The 21,430-nt window shown below is 42.0% G+C and overlaps 2 protein-coding genes across 4 annotated transcripts in view; one reads left to right on the forward strand and one right to left on the reverse strand.

Moving 5' to 3' along the window:
- LOC128733910 (cold shock domain-containing protein E1-like) overlaps nt 1–10,522 on the forward strand; it is a 28,120-nt gene extending 17,598 nt beyond the window's left edge. The window contains exons 3-12 of one of the 2 annotated variants that reach the window (XM_053827778.1): nt 1,663–2,075; nt 2,140–2,531; nt 2,586–2,793; nt 2,881–3,330; nt 3,390–3,713; nt 3,782–4,096; nt 4,162–4,584; nt 4,647–4,823; nt 4,938–5,133; nt 8,068–10,522. In XM_053827778.1, coding sequence (XP_053683753.1) covers nt 1,663–2,075; nt 2,140–2,531; nt 2,586–2,793; nt 2,881–3,330; nt 3,390–3,713; nt 3,782–4,096; nt 4,162–4,584; nt 4,647–4,823; nt 4,938–5,133; nt 8,068–8,084 — 2,915 coding nt within the window. In that variant the 3' untranslated portion in view covers nt 8,085–10,522. The remainder of the gene's footprint in view (nt 1–1,662; nt 2,076–2,139; nt 2,532–2,585; nt 2,794–2,880; nt 3,331–3,389; nt 3,714–3,781; nt 4,097–4,161; nt 4,585–4,646; nt 4,824–4,937; nt 5,134–8,067) is intronic. The other variant, XM_053827779.1, reaches the window with a different exon arrangement.
- A 739-nt stretch (nt 10,523–11,261) lies between these two features.
- On the reverse strand, nt 11,262–21,353 carry LOC128737368 (notch homolog 2 N-terminal-like protein A). 2 transcript variants are annotated; one of them, XM_053831992.1, is made up of 5 exons: nt 21,180–21,353; nt 20,929–21,117; nt 11,765–11,907; nt 11,570–11,699; nt 11,262–11,499 (listed from the first exon to the last, which is right to left on the reverse strand). In XM_053831992.1, the coding sequence occupies exons 2-5, from the start codon at nt 20,978–20,980 to the stop codon at nt 11,435–11,437; spliced, it is 390 nt and encodes a 129-aa protein (XP_053687967.1). In that variant the 5' UTR covers nt 20,981–21,117; nt 21,180–21,353; the 3' UTR covers nt 11,262–11,434. The 2 variants fall into 2 exon arrangements, with proteins under 2 accessions (XP_053687967.1, XP_053687966.1); XM_053831991.1 differs by having other exon boundaries at nt 20,929–21,353.
- Nucleotides 21,354–21,430: the final 77 nt, after the last annotated feature.

Genomic DNA, 21,430 nt, shown 5'->3' on the forward strand with positions numbered 1-21,430 from the left:
CCAATCTTCTCTGCTTCGCATTTTGGTCATGCGTACTGATCTTCCACCACCTCAAATGTTTTGCCGACAGCATCCACGTCGTCAGCAAAGCAAATAAATTGACTGGATTTATTGAAAATCGTGCCCCGTATTTCGATCGCCGATCGTATTATAACACCTTCAAGCGCAATGTTGAATAGCAGACAGGAAATACCATTTCCTTGTCGAAGTCCCCTGCGAGATTGGAATAGGTCCGACAATCTACCCGGGACTCTCACACATGTCTGGATCCCATCCATGATAAGTCTAATAAACTTACCCGGAAAACCGTTTTCGTCAAGAATTTTCCCTGGTTCTTGTCGGTTTATACTGATGCGTGGAGGCTTGGGATTCGCGAAACTTCTGGAAGATCTGCCGCAGCGTGAAGATTTGATCCGTTGTAGACCGACCCGCCATGAAGCCAGCCTGATAAGTTCCCACAAATTTATTGGCTATTGGCGATAATCGATGGAAGATGATTTGGGAAAGCACTTTGTAGGCGTCATTCAGGATAGTGATCGGTCGGTAGTTCTCGCAATCCAGCTTATCGCTTTTGTTGTAGATAGTGCAAATAACACCGTCTTTCCACTCCTCCTCTAGTTGTTATCACATAACCCAAATCTTGATAATTAAGTGATGCAAACAGCTGGCCAACTTATCCGGGCCCATTTTAATAAGTTGCACTCCAATACCATCTTTTCCCACTGTTATCGATGGGGGTGGCACATCTCCGTTGCTTGCTGCACCAATGAGGACACTTCCTCCTCTATCCGCGTGCACGCCATTCAGATGCTCATAGTAGTGCTGTTTCCATCTTTCACCGCATGGTTGTCAGTCAAAACACCTCCATCTTTATCTCTGCACATTTCGGCCTACGGCACAAAGCCTTTGCGAGATTCTTTGGGTGTCTGATAGAACTTCTGTGTGTCGCGAAAGCGGTACATCTGCTCGAGTTATTTGCACTCCTTCTCCTCCTGGTGGTACTTCTTCTTCTGGAAGAGTCGACGTTGCTGTCTCCGCTTCTGGTTCTTTCGCTCTACATTTTGATTCTACGCAGCATTTGTACCTGCGCTGTGTTCCTCTCATCAAACATCTACTGGCACTCCCTGTCAAACCACTCGTTACGTCGATTCGGTGCCACACGGCTTAAGACGTTCTCCGTTACGCTGTTTTTACGGCATTCCAACAGTCCTCAAGAGGGTTTTTTTTACCAGCGCACCCTCTAATCGCATCGTCTAATGACCGGGTTAAATTCCTCCTCCTGATCAACCTGAGCATTACAGTCCCCAATGATGATTTTGACGTTATGTCTTGGGCGGCAGTCGTATTTGCGCTCCAGCTGCGCGTAAAATTCGTCTTTGTTCTCTTCGGTACTTCCGACGTAAGGGCTGTGCACGTTAATTATGTTAATATTAAAGATTCGGCCCTTAATATTAAATCGGTGGCGGGTTTACAGTTGATAATTAATAAATCATATAAATACCAAATATTTATTCACATATTAAAACGTAAAATGTAAAATGTGTTTTTTAATATTTGTCAGAAGCAAAACTATAATCTATAAAATTATCATTTATTACATTCAAACAAACTATATTATTTCTAGACAATTAAATGAAATATTTAAATCACACTTTTCTCCAGCCTCGTTCTTGGACTACGTTGACTACAGTCAGCGGGAGATGTTCTTCAGCGGCCAGGGCAATCCACCGACTGCGTCCAGGACCCCTATGACACCGTCGAACTCGTTCCCGCCAATCGGCACTTTTACGCTCGAGTCGGCTAGCATGGGAGGCGCATCGGCTCCTCCGAATCAGAATGCCGTTTTCGGTGGGGGCGATTCGATGAGCGTTCTTGGCAATGCGGGTGGTAGTTCTGGTACTACCATTGGCGTTTTCAGCGCTAATCCCATGATGAACATGTCTAGCAACGTGGGAAGCGGTGGCGGCGGAGGTGCTGGTAACTCTAACAACTCGTACGGTAATGGTCCTCCGAATAGTAACGGGGCCGATGCAAACCAGGGTACTCGCGAAACGGGTATCATTGAGAAGCTTTTGGTATTAAAACATTTGCTTATTGTGTCTTGTAAGTACCGGATTAATTCAAATGTTATTTTTTCAGCATTCGTACGGATTTATTCAATGCTGTGAACGTCAGGCAAGACTCTTCTTCCACTTTTCTCAGTTCGGTGGTACAATCGAACACCTTAAGATTGGCGATCCGGTAGAGTTTGAGATGACATACGATAGGCGCACAGGGAAGCCCATCGCGAGCCAGGTGACTAAGATTGCACCGGAGGTTGTACTGTCGGAAGAGCGCGTCACCGGAACTGTTACCACCGAGCTCAAGACCGAGTTGTCTAATGCATCTTCGAGTGACACAACGACCGGTCGGATCAGCTACGAAAACCGGGGCGAGTGCTTTTTCCTACCATATACCAAAGATGATGTCGAAGGGAACGTAACTCTGAGAGCTGGCGATAAGGTCAGCTTTCAGATTGCCACTAATCAAAGGTAGGTGCGACTCAGATATTTTTTATGCATATTACACATTACTGTTCATTTCAGGGGTAACTTAGGAGCATGCCATATCCGACTGGAAAATCCAGTTCATCCGGTGAAATACCGTGGTGTAGTTTGCTCGATGAAGGACACTTTTGGATTCATTGAACGAGCAGACGTAGTCAAGGAGATTTTCTTCCACTTTTCCGAGACTGATAATACTATCGAATTACGCCCGGGAGATGATGTTGAGTTTATAATTCAAACCAGAAATGTAAGTAATGTAATCAAACTTTATTTATAAAAATAATAGTTCTATTATTCAAACATCATTTAAACCTCGTACCCGTCTGTTTTCAAGCAGGGCAAAGAAGTCGCATGCAACATTGCCCGTCTTCCGCCGGGCTCTGTCATCTTTGAAGATGTTGATTCTACTATTTACAAGGGCCAAGTGCTGAAATCACTGGATCGCAATAATCAATTGCGGCAACAGAACAACGATCCGCTACCAGGACGAATTAGATATAGAGCTGCCGATCATTCGGAAGTAGAAGTGCCATTCGGGGACAAGGATCAGAAGGGCGATTTTACACTGCGTCATGGTGACTGGGTCCAGTTTCTGCTGGCGACTGATCGCCGTGATCAATTGCAGCGGGCTACATCAATCTCGCTGCTAGATGAAACTTTCCAAGTCTCGGGAGAAAAACGTGAGCAAGGAGTCGTTGCATCACTGAAGGAAGGATTCGGTTTTCTTCGTTGTGTCGAGCGTAACCCAAGACTGTTTTTCCATTTTACTGAGGTTTTAGATACGGTATTGTTTCTGTAAGTTGTCTTAAGAAGTGAAGAAAAGTAATGTTTTTTGCTTAACAGAGTCGCGAGATTTGCGTCGATGACGAAGTGGAGTTCACCGTTATTCAAGATCCTGGATCTAGCTTTGCCAACACTCGCCAAAGCGCAATCCGCATTAAGCATTTGATGCCGGGAACCGTCAAGTTTGAAACTTTGATTGAGGGAAATGTTGAAGGTATCGTTTCACGAGAAGCTCCTAAAAGTCCTATCAAATCGCAAGAACGCACCGAGGGAGGTGTCATTTCCTATGGCCAAGGCCCCAACAAAAAGACTATAATGTATTTCTTGAAGGATTGTGATAAAGCGCCGCGAGTGGGTGATAGAGTTAGATTCAATATCTGTCAAGTAAGTTTCCTGTTGAGCGCCATTTGCAAAGTAGATTTATATTCATCTTTTTCTTATTTCACAAACAGGTTAAGCGAAATAAGGAGTTGATTGCTACTAACATTCAGGAAATCACCAACAACCCCCATCAATTGCAGCAGCAAACATCGCTGACTGCCACTGGAGCTGATCAGCAACAGCTGCTCCAGCAGCAGCCATCGTCTCAGCAGCTGCAGCAACTAGCTTCGCTTCAAACACTCCAGCAAGCGCCACATTCGCCAAGTGCTGGCATGAATAATGGAAACCGTACCATGAATAGCAACTCCAACATGTTAAAGGCTAGCTATGCTAATGGTAATATTAAATCTGGCAAAATTCAGCACGGTTTCATTGCTGTGTTAAAGGTATTTATTAAGATTTTCTTTCTATAGTACCTAATTGATTATCTTTTGGCTTTGGGAAATTGCAGGAAAATTTCGGCTTCATCGAAACTATTGAACATGATCAGGAAGTATTCTTCCACTTTAGCAATTTTATAGGCAACACCAGTGCTCTAGAGTTGGGTCAGGAGGTGGAATATTCACTATCAACCCGCAGTGCCGTCAACGCCGGTAACTGCATCCCGGCGGAGAACGTAAAAATTATCCCTAAAGGTAGCATCCCCCAACCTAAGGTTCTGCCGGCCCTCTACAATGGTATAGTACTGCGTCCTCTGCGCTGCATCAATCCGGATCAGCTGGAATATTGTGGATTGGTTCAGGTGCGCAATGAAAATGGTGATGCCCTATCAACACACGAGTTTGGTATTACCAGCTTGAAAAACAAGCGGGACTTGCTTCAGAAAGACGATGTAGTAACATTCAAGATCGATGATCAGAATCGTGCTGTCGAGGTTAGTTTGCTGCAGAGTTTTTTGTCGAAAACAAAAATCTTAATACAAATTGATCTTTTCAGATTACATCCATTCGTACCAAGAAACAAGCTAAGGTCGACTCCGTTAAGGGGCTGTTTGGCTTTTTGGACTTTGAGGTCGAGGAGGGCAAAAAATTATTCTTCCATATGTCTGAAGTGCAGGGAGGGGGCAGTTTGTATCCCGGCGATTCGGTGGAATTCTCCATTGTTACAAATCAGGCAAGTGTAGAGTGATCGAACCATTTTTATTTATTTCGTTTTTCGTACGTTCAAAGCTGTCTTTCACTAGTGTCTAACATTATAATTTTTTTTTCTCTAAATTTGTTTCTATAGCGCAACGGTAAAACATCAGCTTGTAACATGATCAAGGTAGCGGACATGAACGGAATGCGGGCAGACAGGTTGCTGTCACGTATCAAGCTTAATTCTGTTGACGATAGCGGACCACGTTTGACAGTTACACGTGCACCGAAAGGACCAGATGGTACAAAAGGCTTCCATATTTCAGTCAGAGCTCCACGTTTAGTTGGTGAGTATGTATAGAGTTTGTACCGTATGGTCGCCACTTACCGCTCATTTTAAAATGGTTTAAAGTTGCTTTGTTTGTGTAAAATCAAAATTGAGTTTCGTTAAATCAAGTCGCAATATGTTATAAAAGATAGAGAAACCAATTTCGTGTTTGTACGAAAAATTTATTTGGCTAGTGAATATCGAATGATAGTAAAAAAAAATAAAAAAGCAAGTGCATACCCCTATTTCATTTCTCACCTGAAATGTAAAGATCTATAACCCGCTTCTTTTTCTGATTGAACGAATAAAACCCATATTTTTAATTTCCTAATCAAACAACTCACTTTTAAGTTTTTTTTGTCTTTCTGTTGTTCTTTGTTCTATTTCTGCTTGTTGTTTCCCTTCGTTTTTCGTTTTCTTTCCTGCTCGTTTTCAATTGTCTGTTTCTCGTTTTCCTCGACATCTAAGTATGGGTTATTTGTTTTTGTATCGGGTTTGAGGTTTTTTATGTTTTTATGTTTGTATTATGTTTGGATGTGAAGTACTTCCTCAACCTCAAGCGCTTTCTTTTTTCTCTCAGGCTGTGTTTTCATATTTGAATCGTCATAGGGATCTGTTTATGTTAACTCTTTCTTTTAGGAACGCTTTTTCTATCGCCAGTTGTATTGAACTCTTCTGCCTAACAGCGGAAGGTGATGAATGATGTAACTTATTTATAGATTATGTTGATAATATGAAATAACTTGTCAATAATTTGGTACGTAGCTTTAGTTAATTTATATTCTCATTTCTGGGAAACCCAAGAAAATAATTTCGTCATCCCTTTCCATGCTGTTTTGTCGCTTTCCTCGTCTTTTCATTTCTTTCTTTTTTTTTCAAAACAAACCCAAATTTATGTCTTCTATCGAACAAGACCATTTAAAAAATTCTAGCTTCCCTAGCTGATAACATATAAGTCATGCCTCCAAGTCAACGAAGCCAGTTGTGCTCACATTGTTCAATGGCTGACTACAATTGTTAATTGTTGGTAAAGTACTTTCATCGGCATTGTTTGAACCATTCATAGCTGCCGGCATTCGGATCCCATTCATTAAGTCCACTTCTATGAAATCCACTTTCTATCCATATATTTTAAAATTCGCGTGTGTAGATTTACAGCCTTATTCTCTATGGGTTAATATCGATCGAAAAAGGATGCTATTTCTCATTCCGCCAGCAAAATCAAATAAGCAAATTCGATTGTTTCGATCGAAATAAAGATTTGTTGGAATAGAGAACAGGGCTGTCAATGAGCGGACACATTTCTGTTTTTAAAACCCGCATTTCATTTTTTAATGGAATTCAAGAAGTGTATCTTGTCAGCGCTTTTTCATCGGCCTATAACCAGCGGTTTTTCAGTCGGTTGCATCAGCCCTTCCTGGCGTTAGGTTTTCTAATCGATACTGTGTCGGGTGTCGTTTTAAAAACAATTGTACCCAGTTACTTTCTGGTATGTCGTTCGTACTGGCAAAGACTTCGGATGTGAAATTATCAAAAAAGTGTCCCAATGTGCTGCTAAATGCGGCTTCTCGGGAAGCAGTTACTGAAAATGTAAACAAAACTTTGAATAGTTAGCGAATAGTTACGGCAGATAATGCACGAAAACGATTTTCCGCACAAACTGAGGCGGTTGATCATTTCGAGGGGGTTGATCATTTTGCCGGACCGGCAGAATAAATGGCACAAAATAAGCATCTCAAACTAATGTCAGATCTGAGCACGGTTGCCCCTTGGGATGTATTAGACCTCTTCGTTAACGACAAAGGCCTGGTGAGTCCGTTGTGGTCTGATATCGCAACTAGTTTATTCGAAGCTTCAAATGTATTACGTCGCCTGTGCCAATTACTGAGGGATGAAGCTACCCAAATAAAGATTTCAGAGTTCCTGTTACAGAAGAGAATTAAATTGAATTTCGTTTCAACCCCATTTTGGTGGCTTGTGGAAAGCTGGAGCAAAGAGCCTCAAAAGCCACTTGAAGGGAACTTCTCAACCAGCTGTTCTCAAGTTTGAGGAGCGTTATACAGTTTTTCCGAATATCGAATTCATATTTCACTCACGCGCGCTGTATGTTTTCTAAGAAAATCTCCCCGATCCTCTCCATACTACTCCAACACACCTCTAGCTCGGAAAGACACTGGAGTCAGTGTCCAAGCCGAAATTTTCTGACGTTCCGGTACATCATCTATCCTGATGGCAATACTTGAATTAACCGCGTGATAATGGTTGGAAAACCTGGTTCAAGGAATATTTATCCACTCTTTAAACCAGAAGCAAATGGACAAGGAACAAAGATCTTTTTGCAACCTAGTACAATTGTCATCGTCGTTGAAGACAACGCTCCAGCAAAAACATGGTATCTTGAAAAAAAAACAGCGTAAAGGCACCAGTAGCCGCGCATTCAGTACGTCGTCTGATATATAAATGCATGTATAAATATATATATTTCATATATTATTTTGTAATATCCATCTTCATTTGATGTTTCATGTATGCATCGTCATGTACATGTACCAATCTCACACAAAATTTTGCCTTGTTTGAAACATACAGACTTGGCAAAAGGATTGCAATAAAAGTGGAATTTCATAATTTTATAGTTCGTGATTAAATAATTAATTAGGAATTAATGTTTTCGGATAAATGGCTTTCAGTTAAATGGTGGTACGAAAAATGCTTTTTGAAAAAATATCTCTCGGAGACACGAGTTTCGAAAAATTGTCTATTTGATTTTTATTGGAAAAACCAATTTGTTCAAAATCAGAATAGTCAAACAAAATCGACAATGCCCTATTTTAATTTAAAATTCTACCTATGAACGCAACTGTTCGTCAAAATGTTAATAAAAATAAACAAAAATAATTTTCAATTGAATAATTATCCTCAGAACTAATCGTCAACTGTTTATTAATTTCAGGAATTTGCTTGGAATAAAAAATACTTTACACTATTATTAATGGATAATAACGCTATTTTTTGTTTTATTTTTCTAATGATTTATTATTTAAATTATTTAAACAAATCTTTTTATTGCAACCATATTATCGTGAACGTAAACGCTAAGTAATTATTATTTATAATCGACAAAAAAAAAAAACAAAAAAAGCAAACGAAACAGAATAATTATCGTGTATACACATAGAAAGAAACAAATGTGAAGAAATTAGAAAAAGAAAAGCAACACAACAAAACGTAACGTATTCAGATAAGCAACAAATAGAAAACAATATGCGCATAAATAGACGTGTGAGCAACGGTTAGCGGAAGGCATATTGGCGGAATATAGTATGCTGGGTTGAAAAGAAAAAGAACAAAACTACATTGTATAATCAAAACAAGCTGCAGAAAAAACAGAAGCCGAATTTTTGTTTCAATATTCTTATTGTAACTGTATTTTTTCTTCTCTTATTGCAAACCCTATTGTAAAACAAGTGAGGTAAAGGCAAAGTTATGCATACAAGATTATGTAACGCCAACTGTGAACAAAAAAAAATAACATAAGAAAAAAGTAATGAAATATTGTTTGCTATTTTAAAAACACATTACAGAAAGGTCGGACCGTTCTGTTCTCTATTGTCAGCAAAGTCTTATTTGTTATCAATATTGTTTGTAAAACATAAATAATTTTTGCTCTGCGACAGAGACGAGAAAGAATATGAGAAAGCAAAGAATATCCTTTTTAAATATTTGTTTCTACTTACACATACCCGCAAAAAAAGAACATTCTGAGGCCACGATGTATTGTCTTATTTTGTTTGCCAATTCAGCTGTATCAGTTAGTATTTAATTTTCTTCACGCGCAAGTGATCTATATTGATTGCGTGCAAAGTTAAAGAAAAACAAATCGTGCGCCGTGTAAGCAAAATACATGATGAAAATACATCATTCTTAGAATAATATTATATTGGAAACAAACATTAAGACATGAATCTAATTCATTGTTCAGTAAATCGCTAATTGTAACATAAAAACAAGTAAAGAATACCAAAACCTATTTCTTTAAAATCAGAAATCTTCAGACTGTTAATGCCCACGTTTCAAAGTGTCTCCTGTCTTTAGAATTTATTCCCTCAACTATAAGGCAAACATATTTGCTTACTTACACCGATAGCCTCTCTGAAAACAAAATATTAAATGTATTTTTGTTGTTTTTACATCTAACTATATGAGGCCGTAGATTTAGAATGGCACTGGATTCCTAGAGGAGTCGAAATACGAATCGTTAGTACCCGACGAATGTGATTTTTGCTTCCGAAGTGCCGCCCGCAAGCGGCTTTCTGGCAAAAACCGCATTAGTGAACCCCTATCCAAAGGAACCTCGCCTCGGAAAGAATCACATTCTGCTAAACTAGGCAAAACGCAACACACACATATACAAAAAATATATTGCTTGAAACGTAAACGTACTATTTATAAGTGTGAAAAAAAACATGAAACTAAACTAATTTAGGGATTCTAATGACAACAAGGATAGAAACGGAATAATAAGCAACTACAGAAAAAGTGGAAAATAAAGAGCCCGAAACTAGCTAGGAGTGAAGCCAATAGGAGTGGGAGGCTATCGTTATCAAGTAACAAACGTTTAGAAAAGCTCCCTGTTTTTTTTAATCATCAACTTGATCTAGTCTTCGTAAAAAAGCAAGCATATAAGAAGAAAAGAAGCAACAAACCAGAAGCATCAACAACACACATTACTAGACCCTTCACAGCTGCAACAACTGAGCAAAGTAACAAAACATTCACACCAAGTACACACAATGAACTATTTTTCTTTCCATCGCCGAAGAAAACATACTGAGTAATTTTCCTGCTTCGACTCAATTCTAGTTATGTTGAGCATCATACATTGAACCTTACAACAAATTATCGTACACAAACATAAACTAAAAAAAAAGAAGGAAAAATCATAAACTTCATGAGACTACGGGATCAAAAATTGTATGTGAAAGCCATTGAGTGTTAACTTTTTCACCGTTAAAAAGCAAACATACATAAAAGTAAACGAAAGATAAAAATCCTTTCGGAAAATGTAACGAAACGCTTCTGATTTTTGTCCCGTATAAGCATATAACAGGAAAGAAAAAATGCAGAAATACATACACACAGAAACAAACAGATAAAGGATAACAATAAACAAAAAATGAACAAAAAAAAAAATTGAAAAAAAAATTAAAAAATCCAATGCCAAAAAAATGGAATCAATAAACAATATAATTTAAACGAAAATCTCTACTGTAACCAAGTAAACATAAAAGATAAATGAAACATTGTAAGGCTAATTACGCAAAAAAAATATAATTCAGACAACATTGTGAATGCAAGCAAGGAAACAAAACAAAAGGAAACCAATAAAAAATACAAAAAGAGATATGTAAAACCAATATGTTGTCGTCGGTTATTATTTGTTTTTCTTTTTCTTCTGCAAAGTCCGAAAGCAGCCAGAGAATCACAGGGTGACGAGGGTCGCATGTCCGTGTTTTTTTATTGAAAGTTGATATTTCAGAAAGAGAGAAAATCAAACTTTTGAGACAAGCCGAAAAACATCGGTGTCAACGAGAGATTTATCTTTTGCACCATAAGAAAGGTACAAAGAAATGTAAGCAGGAAAACACATGGGCCTCCGCCACGGTTCAGACCAAAACCATGATAACACGAATAAGGAAGCGAGTTCGCCAGAATAGTTCGCAGTCCGGGCGATTCCTGTAGCATAACAGGAAACCGTGCGTTCCAGCTGTGATGCATTTCATAAACATTTTTGAATGGTGATTATAGCAAAAAGAGAGATATTCAGCCTTTGCAATAGTTAACCGATCTATTCACCAAGAAAACCTGCGTATGTTAGGAAAACAAAATCTGTCCACCTATTGGTAATCTTTCCACCATTCTACACCAGAAAATTTTTTTTGAATCGACGTAATTTGTAGAGAAAACGATGAATCTAGGTCAGTTTACAATCGTAAGTAGTAATATTTACTATGAATTATCATCTGCTCTCTGTTTCCTGTTTTTTGTTGGCTTCCTTATCACGCCTCTAGGAAAGGTTAGCTTACCATTCTGATTACGTTACTTCGAGTAAGGTAAAATAAGTCACACAGTCACAAATGTATAGAGTTCATCTTTATTTTATTTGAATGAAGTCTGGATCATTTACAGTTCATCTCGTAATACAGAACCAAATGCGTTTGAGTAGTGTTGTGATGTAAAGTACTTCCAAGGAAATGATCTGCTATGTTAAATACCTAGCCGATAAATGTCATCCTCTAGCAAACCTTAGATCTCTGGTGTTAGATAACTACACATTCATGTGGGAATTTGGTTCCAGCTGTTACCTGCTCTGGTCTCGGACACACTGAAAGTAGAGTAAAATGAGAAGTTTGAGTCATCCGTATTATAGGTAGGTACTCCAGGAAAAAACTCACATCGCTGACAGCGGTTACCCCAGTAGCCTGTTCCTTCGCAACGGCACTTGTACTGTGGCATTGCGGTAACCTGCGTACACGATCCTCCGTTCATGCATGGTGCCCTGCTGCATATGTCACCTGAGCGGCCCTAATTAATTTGAATGCTTCATTAGGTCAGGCAACTACATTACCTTAGCTGTAACACAAATGTACCTTTAGCGCATCTTGACATTCTTTACGAGTGGCGTATCGAAATTCCGATTTGCATCCGAAGGCGCACGTGCATTGACCGTTGTCTATCCGGCAGCCGTGCTGAGTTTGATCGAGCTCGCAAGCGTGAGTGTAGTAGGACAGTACTGCAGGCAAGAATAAGAAAAGTTAAAATCACAAAGCACCACATTTTTCACGAGTTGTTAAAATTTAAGCATATATTTTTCTGCTCCTTAGCGATATAGAAGCAGGAGCAAAGCTAACCAGTACTTAAATTATCGATGGGGGTTGCAGTTGTAATAATGATGATACTCGTACCCACAATAATAAGTATAATTCATAACCTATGACAATTCTTTTGATGACGCAGTCGCCATTTCCAGCTCTGTGTCTAACCTGAAGCTGGCCTAATGAGCCAGTCGTCGTTTGTTCGAATCTCGGGTGGTAGAGGTTGTTAGAGTCAATAGGATCGTAGCAACTGGCCCTGCAATTGTCCTGTACTCTAACAGCTGACTGCGAAGTCTGTCGTATAAAAACAGAAATTCAAATTTCGATAACGGTATGTAGAATCTAGACTTTGCTGTTTGTCTGAACCGCGGCAGAACTTCTGCAATCCGATCTACTACCAGAACGTGCGTGGACTTCGAACCAAAATCGATTACTTTTTTATTGCTGTAACCAGGGTTTAAAAAGGGATCGCAAGTTGAATGTGACTGCCGTGAATGCGAACTTTCCGCATTCAAACTCTGCTTTTTGAACGATCATTTGACTGTTTTTTGAATCCAGTCAATCTGCCGCTTGCGCTGCTGCCGTCTTACAATTCATGCGGCATCTCAGCAAAAGCGAACAGTCGATCTCCCGTTTTGCTTTGCGCTTTGAGAATATAAACTGCAAACTGACTGGAAGCATACGGTGACGTATTTTTTCGTTCCTCTTTTTGTCTCCAAATCGGCTGCTCACAGTAATAGTTTGTCACCCGGACGTCGGTCCGACGAAAGCAAAATATTCGTTTGTGTTGGACGGAGTCCGACCGGCTTCTTCCGTGCACATATAGTGGTTGTATTTTGTAGTATTGAATCATACGATTGTGCGGTTGCTTTTCGTTAGCGTGGTGATTGCCAGTCATTTGACTGTTTTGCAGTCATTCGCTACTCCAAACGGTAAAGGCAACTTGATCGAAACGAAAATGTCAAAAAGCTCTACAACGCGTTCATTCTGCTGCGTGCCATCGGCGTTTGACTGAGCAAACTGCCAGTTGTGTTATGCATAGCGTTCGTATTCCACCTCTAAACGGACGGTGTGAACTTGAATGCGCGTTGGTGTGACTGCGGTAGAAAAAAAAGGATCGGTCGAAGCCCTGGCTGTAACAGTCAAACTTCGATATAAATATGTACGCATTCGCCGACCTGCTCGCAAGGGAAACCGTCGACCTTCGTCGAAGATCTTCTGGCCTACGCGCATTTCAAAAATCGCGCTGCCAAGTCACCAAGCTATACTTTAACCTCAAGTGATTTTCGAGCCTGTAATCGTCTTTTGTATAGACAGTATACTCTACGAATGCAAGAAAACTTTCGCAGAAATCCGAAGAACTGTCAAATCTAAGAGAAAAAAAGATGGCTTGCCTGTAAATCTGTTTCTGAACGATCGTCTTCACTACTGTTTAATGCTTCAAACCAATGGCAGTGTATGTTCCCTACCCTATGAAAAGACTCCGCTGTACAGAAGAGCAGTGATAAGCGCAACGTGGAAAACCATCGAGAGATCACATAGTTGTACTCCTGCTCTAAAGTGCTATAGATAATCGTAAACGACGCTAGCTCATTCGTGTCATTCTGCCTGCGTAACACGAATGAAGAACCAAGCGGGCCCTGTCGCGCTCAGTCCCACCCGCCTGCATATACTTCGTTTTAGACGTAATTATCTTCAACCCGGGTATGGAGAGAGTTACCTGGAAGGAGCGTCAAACATAGCTCTGGTTCTCTCAAGCTCCCACCTGGCGCCTCCACGCAGATTTAAGTCAAATGATGACGGTCGATGGCCTTACCCGGAAATGCTTCATGTACTTACTGAAGCAGCTAAGCTAGGAGGTGCGAACTAGAGCGCTTGTTCTCCAGATGAGGGGCGGTTCACACAGGGTCTGTCTCGTAACGGGCGGCTGAATATGAAATGCTGTATCCCGCTAGCTATCCCTAAGATGGCAGACCCATCAGCGGGATGTAGGTATCGCGGCCCCGGTGAGGTAGTATACCGAAAACTCAATTACCACGAACAACGAACAAAGAAATTCAGGACGGAACAATCGGTATAGGACACGGCAAGGGACAAGGAAACGATTAAGGGATAACGATTGGAAACTTGGTACCTGGCATGTCCGAAGTCTCCATGAACCGGCACGGGCTAGCTGGCTTGCTCGAGAGCTGCATCAACTCGGAGTGGAGATCGCTGCTATTCAGGAAGTTCGGTGGCCAAATTCCGGAGAAAGGGAGTTCCGTACAGTAGACCCTATTGCAGGCAATTTCAAGTACCACATCTACTACAGTGGCGGTAAGAAAGCAGAACATGGAGTCGGTTTCGTATTGTTAGGAAAACAAAAGCAACGAGTTATCCGGTGGAGGCCCGTAGATGACCGTATATGCGTGTTGAGGATTAAGGGCAAATTCTTCAACTATAGCCTAATCAACTTATACGCACCGACAAATGATAAATCCGATGATGCTAAAGACGAGTTTTACGACAGGCTTGAGAGGACCTATGAAGAGTGCCCAAAACACGACGTTAAAATCATCATCGGAGATGCAAACGCGCAGATAGGGAGGGAGGAATTCTTCCGTCCAGTTATTGGAAGACATAGCCTGCATCTGTCGACCACTGATAACGGCCTGAGGCTCATAAATTTTGCCGCGGCCAGAGGGATGGCCATCTGTAGCACCTACTTTCCACGTTTGAATATTCGGAAACACACCTGGAGGCATCCAAATGGAGACTCTAGCTCTCAGATCGATCATGTCTTGATTGACGGTCGACACTTTTCGAATGTTATCGATGTACGGTCTTTTCGTGGACCAAATATCGGCTCTGACCACTATCTCGTAGTGAGTAAGATTCGCGCAAGGCTGTCGAACACGGCGAACGCTCGCACTGAGAGGACGCTGCGTTTCAACATCCAGCGGTTAACGGCAGACGGCGTAGCAGTGGAGTACGCCAGGAAGCTCGACCAGCGAATCGCAGAACAGCAGGTAGAAGAAGAAGATATAAATGGGCTGTGGAAGGAACATCCATGGTGCCATCCAAACAGCAGCGAGAGAGGTGGTAAGCACGACGCGTGGAAGACAGCGCAACAGCTGGTTTGATGCCGAATGCAGAGAGTGACAGATGAAAAGAACCAGGCCAGGAGTCGCATGCTCACTGCGGCAACGCGTCAAAACAGAGAAAGATACAGAGAGACTAGAGCTGGGGAAAAAAGAATCCATCGTCTAAACAAACGCGAGTACGAGGAGCACGTGCTCGCCGGCCCAGAGGAGCGATACGCCAGCAACGACACACGGAGTTTCTGTAAAACGGTGAGATGCAGGAATTTTGCCATGCCTGTGATGTGCAATGGTAGTGCTGGCAACCTGCCTACCGACAAAACGGCGGTAGTAGCCAGGTGGAAGGGCCACTTTCAGACACTATTGAATGGAGAGGAAAATGCGGAGATCAGCAGGGACAGGATAGAAATTGTAAGCGATGGTCAAGCTGTGGAGCCACCAACACAGTAGGAGGTTAAGAAGGCAATCAGTGAGCTGAAAAACGGTAAGGCTGTTGGGAAGGACGGGATCCCGGCTGAACTTCTAAAAGCGGGGAGCGAGCGGCTGTACGAAGCAATCCACCGGATCATTGTCAGGACCTGGGAGGAAGAACAAATGCCGGAGGAGTGGTTGGATGACCTCATTTGCCCAATTTTCAAAAAGGGACATCGAATTGAGTGTAAAAACTATTGAGGAATTACATTGCCCAATTCTGCCTACAAGGTGCTTTCCCGTATCCTGTTCTGCAGACTGAGACCGTTAGCGGAGTCCTTCGTCGGCGAGTACCAAGCTGGTTTTCGTGAGGGTCGCTCCACGACGGATCAGATGTTTACCCTGCGTCAGTTGCTAGACAAGTTCCGGAAGTACAACTTGCGGACACACCATCTGTTTGTGACTTTAAAGCGGCGTACGATTCAGTTAAACGAAATGAGCTGTGGCAGATAATGCTAGAACATGGTTTTCCGACGAAACTAGTTACGCTGATTCGTGCGACGCTGGACGGATCCAAATCATGCGTTAGAATAGCGGGTGAGACCTCAGCTGCTTTCGTGACGTTGGATGGACTGAAGCAAGCAAGGGGATGCACTCTCTAACCTGCTATTCAACATTGCCTTGGAAGGTGCATTACGAAGGGCAAACGTGGAAAGGAATGGAACTATCATCACGAAATCTCACATGCTTATTGGTTTTGCGGATGACTTCGATATCATCGTAATCAACCGTAGAGCTCTTCCACTGCTTCAGGAAGGCACTGCACTGCCTTCAGACCCTTTAAAAGGGAAGCTGCGAGTTTGGGACTTACCATTAATACCGCCAAAACGAAGTACATGGTTGCTGGTAGGGAACGTGGGAGTCCAAGTGGTGTTGGTGCCGAGGTGGAGTTAGATGGGGAACGATATGTAGTGGAGGAATTTATATACCTTGGTACACTCGTGACATGTGACAACGATGTAAGCCGCCAAGTGGAACGACGAGTTGCAGCCGCGAATCGGGCTTTCTACGGAATACGTAACCAGCTGAAGTCCCGTAGTTTGCAAATTGGCACAAAACTAGCGCTCTACAAACACTAATCCTCCCGGTGGCCCTTTACGGACACGAATCATGGACGCTAAAGGGTCCTAGGGAAGGGACGCTAAAATTCTGCGATCTATACTTGGTGGCAAAATCGAAAATGGAGTGTGGCGCAGACGCATGAATCACGAGCTGTACCAAGTATACAAATATGCTGATATATTGAAGGTAGTGCAATGTGGCAGGCTGCGGTGGGCTGGACACGTGGCCAGAATGCCCTATAAAAGAGTAGCCAAAACTATTTTCAGCAGAGAACCAGGAAGAGGCCGTAGACTCCGAGGCAGCTCTTTCCCCATAAACCAGCACATAAAGTCACGTGGGTTTCCTGCGATGACTGACCAGAAAGCCAAATTGACCACATCTCCTTCAACCGAAAATGAAGAAGTAGTATTCTTGATGTACGCAACAAACACTGCACCGATATTGCATCCGATCATCATGTTGTTATCGCTTAGACATGCTTGCGTGTCGCACGTGCAGGGTTCTCAACCGTACCATAATTATCGTGCCTGTACGATAATTTAGGAGTTTGTACCACTGACAAAAAACGTGTACGATAATTATCAGAAACACGATAATCACGTTTATGGACCCTATTCTGTAAGTCACATCAACCGGCTCGACTCGAATCAAAACAGCAAAACAAGTTAAGTTGAGACGTCACTTGATGACAGCAGATTCACTAGCTGTCGTTGAGGTCAACGATTTGAAGCAAACAACCTTTAAAAGTACTCTGTACTGTCCATAAATGAAAAATTGGCTAATATGCCATTTTTTCCAAAATTGAGATCATAATATCACATGATAGCATACACTCCAACCAATGTTCCCACGGAAGCCGATTGTAAAAAAATGTATTTTTGGAGGCACAGGACGTGAAACAATTTTGGCTAATATCCAAAATAAATGAGAAGTTGGCTAATATCCATAATGATTTCAAACCGCATGCGCAGCAACCGTTTCTTGTTTCGCATTTTTCCATCACACATTAAAACTGATTATGTGGTGTGGTGGTTCAGACGTAAGGTTAGCAATCGCAAGGTTTTTGGATCGAATCTTTATTTTTTCACATTTTATCTTTTTTTTACAATTAAGACGGTAGGATTCGCAGCTTCCATTGATGCCGGCATGGAGTAGCTGCTTCTTCCTTCTGGCTTCAAGCGCTTGAAGCACACGCTTCGTTGGGAACTTGTTCGGGGTGCACGGATTACTTGTTTCGTCGTCCACTTCGTCTTCACTTGTGCTTCCGTACTGTTTTAGGTAGTTCAAAGCCATTTTGTAGACTCACTAACACGAGATAATTCACAACGTATGGACGTTAGCCAAATTTGCTCCCGAATTGTAAACTCTACCTGTGTTTATAAATGAAAAACTGGCTACTGCGTTAAAAACGTCCGGCGGAGGGAATTTGGCCACATCTATCGCTGTTTGAACTCAAAGGTGTGGTTTCGGCGTGTATGAGGGGTAATATGCACATTAAACAGGCTGCCATTACCGCGTAAAACATCTTTTACAGACCAAACTAATAAAATTGCATTTTCCTCAAGTTCATGTCGGTGGCATATTAACCAATTTTTCATTTATGGGCAGTGTAATTGTTCGTTTTCTCAATGCAATTTTTTGCGTGAATCTATGAAGTTTTAAGGGCCGTGCAGAATTGGTACGTTATGGTAGCGGTTGCGGCAAGTTGACAGTTCTCCCATACAATCTGTCAGATTGACGCAACCGCTACCATAACGTACCAATTCTGCGCGGGGCTTTAAGGCTTCCATGCACGTACGTACATGTTGGCTGAAAATGTTGGTCAATTCATGTTCGGCCAACACGCTCGCCGGTGTTTGAGTGCCACGAACCAAGCTGGCAGAAGAGGATGTTGGGCGCGGCGCTCGACCGGAATGACCCTCCAACATTTTGTTTATCTCCAACCCAACATATGCGTACGTGTAAGGGGGCCTTTGCGGTTGGAAAAAGGCACGATAATTTCGACACAAAACCGACAAAATTACAGCCCTGATACGATAACTGTTTTCTGCGATGTTGAGAACCCTGCGCACGTGTTCAACGACCAGAGGAGCAAAACGTCCGTCAATTATAGAATCCTGAGGTGAAAAGGGCCTTTGTCGAACAACTTGAATCCCGAGTCTCGGAGCTGCAACCTGGTGGAACCGTCGAAGAGTGTGCAGTGGGTGAAGGAAGTGGAGTTCGGACGAACGACGAGCGGAGAGAGGCGAAAGCTGTATTGAGCGAGCGCGAACTAGAGCGGCTAAGACAGCTTGCTGTCAACAATACGCCGATCTTGTCAGGGATATTAAACGAGATTGTAGGCGAGACCAGAGAACCTGGACTAACTCTTAGCCGAACAAGGAGATACCGCCGCCGCCAATGAAGATATCCATTTATTGTACCATATTTCTCACTGCCTTAGTGGTGGCAGGATGAATACTAACATACCGCTAAAGAACAGAGCTGGTCCGTTACTGACTGACCGTACAAAACAGCTTAAGCGATAGAGTGAACAATTTAAAAAACTCTTTCGAGTTTGAAATGTCAGCGATCAGCGAAACCAGCAGCGGAAGATGCCAATAGTTCGTCGCGTTAATCGTATCAACTCTGAGGTGCCATCACTGGATGAAATTCGGGTAGTAATCAAAAGAATAAAATCCAACAGAGCGCCAGGGATAGGCTGTATTTCAGCTTAAATGCTGACCTATCTTCGTCAGCTCACATGATGCGTCAACTATACCACAATGGGCAAATGCAACATTTCCGGTGGACTGGATGCAGGGCATATTGATCGAAGTCCCTGAAACAGGAGATTTTACTTAGTGTGGTAACTGGCATAGCAATTAATCGCTCTGCAAGGTAATCCTGAACCGGATCCAGAAGAAAAAAGATGCTACTCCAGCGGCTGCAGGCTGGATTCCGTGTTGGCCGTTCATGTGAACCCTATCACAGGACTCCGCATTATATTGGAGGTTGGAGCAGATCCCTGAATTCCAGGGCTCTCTTCTGTTGACTTTGGAAAAGCGTTTGACCGACACAACCACGAAAAAAGCTGGGGTGCACTTAGGCGTAGAGGAGTTCTAAATAAGCTAGTCCATCTCATCGAGGCTCAGCTCGAGGCATTCTTTGGAAAGGTGTTGCATAATGGCGTCTTGTCCGACTCTATAAGGGTTACTGCTGGTGTGAGATAAAGCTGCATTTTATCCATTGGCGGAACTAGGGGGGGGGGGGCAAGGGGGGGCTAAGCCCTCCCTAGAAAAGATTTAGCCCCCCCTAGAAAAATTGACCAAGTTTTTTAATTTTTGAAAAACCAATAGTTAGATAACTATAGGTACGAAAAACTTCAGAGTAAAGTTTATTTGCATGACTGTTATAAGATTCCAGGCATTAATGTGCATTAAATTTTAATATGCCGACGAAATAAAATGGTTGAAAAAAATTCCGAGGGCTATAGCCCCCCCTAGGAATGAGCGCTAGTTCCGCCAATGATTTTATCACCACTGCACTGCGGTTCTTCATCGTTATGGATGAGATATTAGGTGGATCAATTGACAGTAGACCAACTCGAGGATTGGCCTGGAATCCTCTAACGATGGATATAATCTCGACCTAGCCAACAACATTGTCTTGTACGCACAACGTCGAAATCAATTGGAGAGCAGGTTACATGACCTCTCCAAGACCGAGAACTCCCAGACACCAGGTCTAACAGTCAATGTAGTAAAACTAAGGCTGTGGTAGTGAACACTGACAATCTGGACATGGATCAAAAAGTGTGGCTAAGTTTCGAACTTTGATATACAAAAGCTCTACGAAGCTACTATACTAAAAAATTTAGAATTAAGAGTTATTAATGTTCACGATTTCGAGCACTCAAAACTGCACAGTGATGAAAATGCAACGCTCTTCTCTCGAATCTAGGGAAAACTAGATACTTGAGCTCTAAGAAACAAAGAAAGATTGCGAAAAAATTTAATCAACCTGTTTTTGCTCAAAGTTCAGAAGCTACATAAAACAAAACTAAAACTTTGTAAGCGCAACAGCTCTTGCTGCTTTTCAGCCAGCTCAAACTAATATTTTCATTCATAATTTCATCGGGCACGAACTGGTTTAAGAGAAAGTATAATAAGTACAAAAATAATAACCACACTGAAGCTAAAATTCCGTCAAAAAACGTTATAAGCTTTATCAATGAATAAATGTTACTATGCGCCACTTCTCTCACATTCATTAAACTTTAACTTCAGTACCGCAGCCTCCATATTAGCCTTTCTGTTCATTGAGATTAAGCATCACACAAATTACCTGCAATGGTGAAGATGACGAAAGCGCCGAAAATGATCCTTCTCTGCTGCATCGTCTCTGTGTGTGAGTTGATGAACCGTATTTCCTCGTTTCGTTAACTCACGCGTCGATACGACGATTTCTGTTTCAAACTGCTATTTTCGGCACTAGTTAGAATTGCAGATTTTTCCTGACACACTTTTTTTTTTGCTGGAATTGCGGTCGATAGTTCAAAATCAACGGCGATTTGATTTATTGAAATGGAAATATACCAGACAGGAAGCAGCACTCTTTCTTGTCTCAACTGATAACACACTTGAACCTCTGCTGGGTGTGCGCTATCAGTATAGAGCTTCAATCCGGACTGGCTGTTTGGCGCTTCACTCTTCTGCTGTGCTGCTCTTTTATGCTGCTGATGATGCTGCTTCCGAGGGCTGCGGCGGTGTACACTCACGCGCGGTTCACGATCAACTGACTGCACTGATTAAGAACTTGAGAACTTTCATATTCTTCCTGGTCTGGC

Source organism: Sabethes cyaneus, chromosome 2 (assembly GCF_943734655.1).
Source record: "Sabethes cyaneus chromosome 2, idSabCyanKW18_F2, whole genome shotgun sequence".
NCBI lineage: Eukaryota > Metazoa > Arthropoda > Insecta > Diptera > Culicidae > Sabethes > Sabethes cyaneus.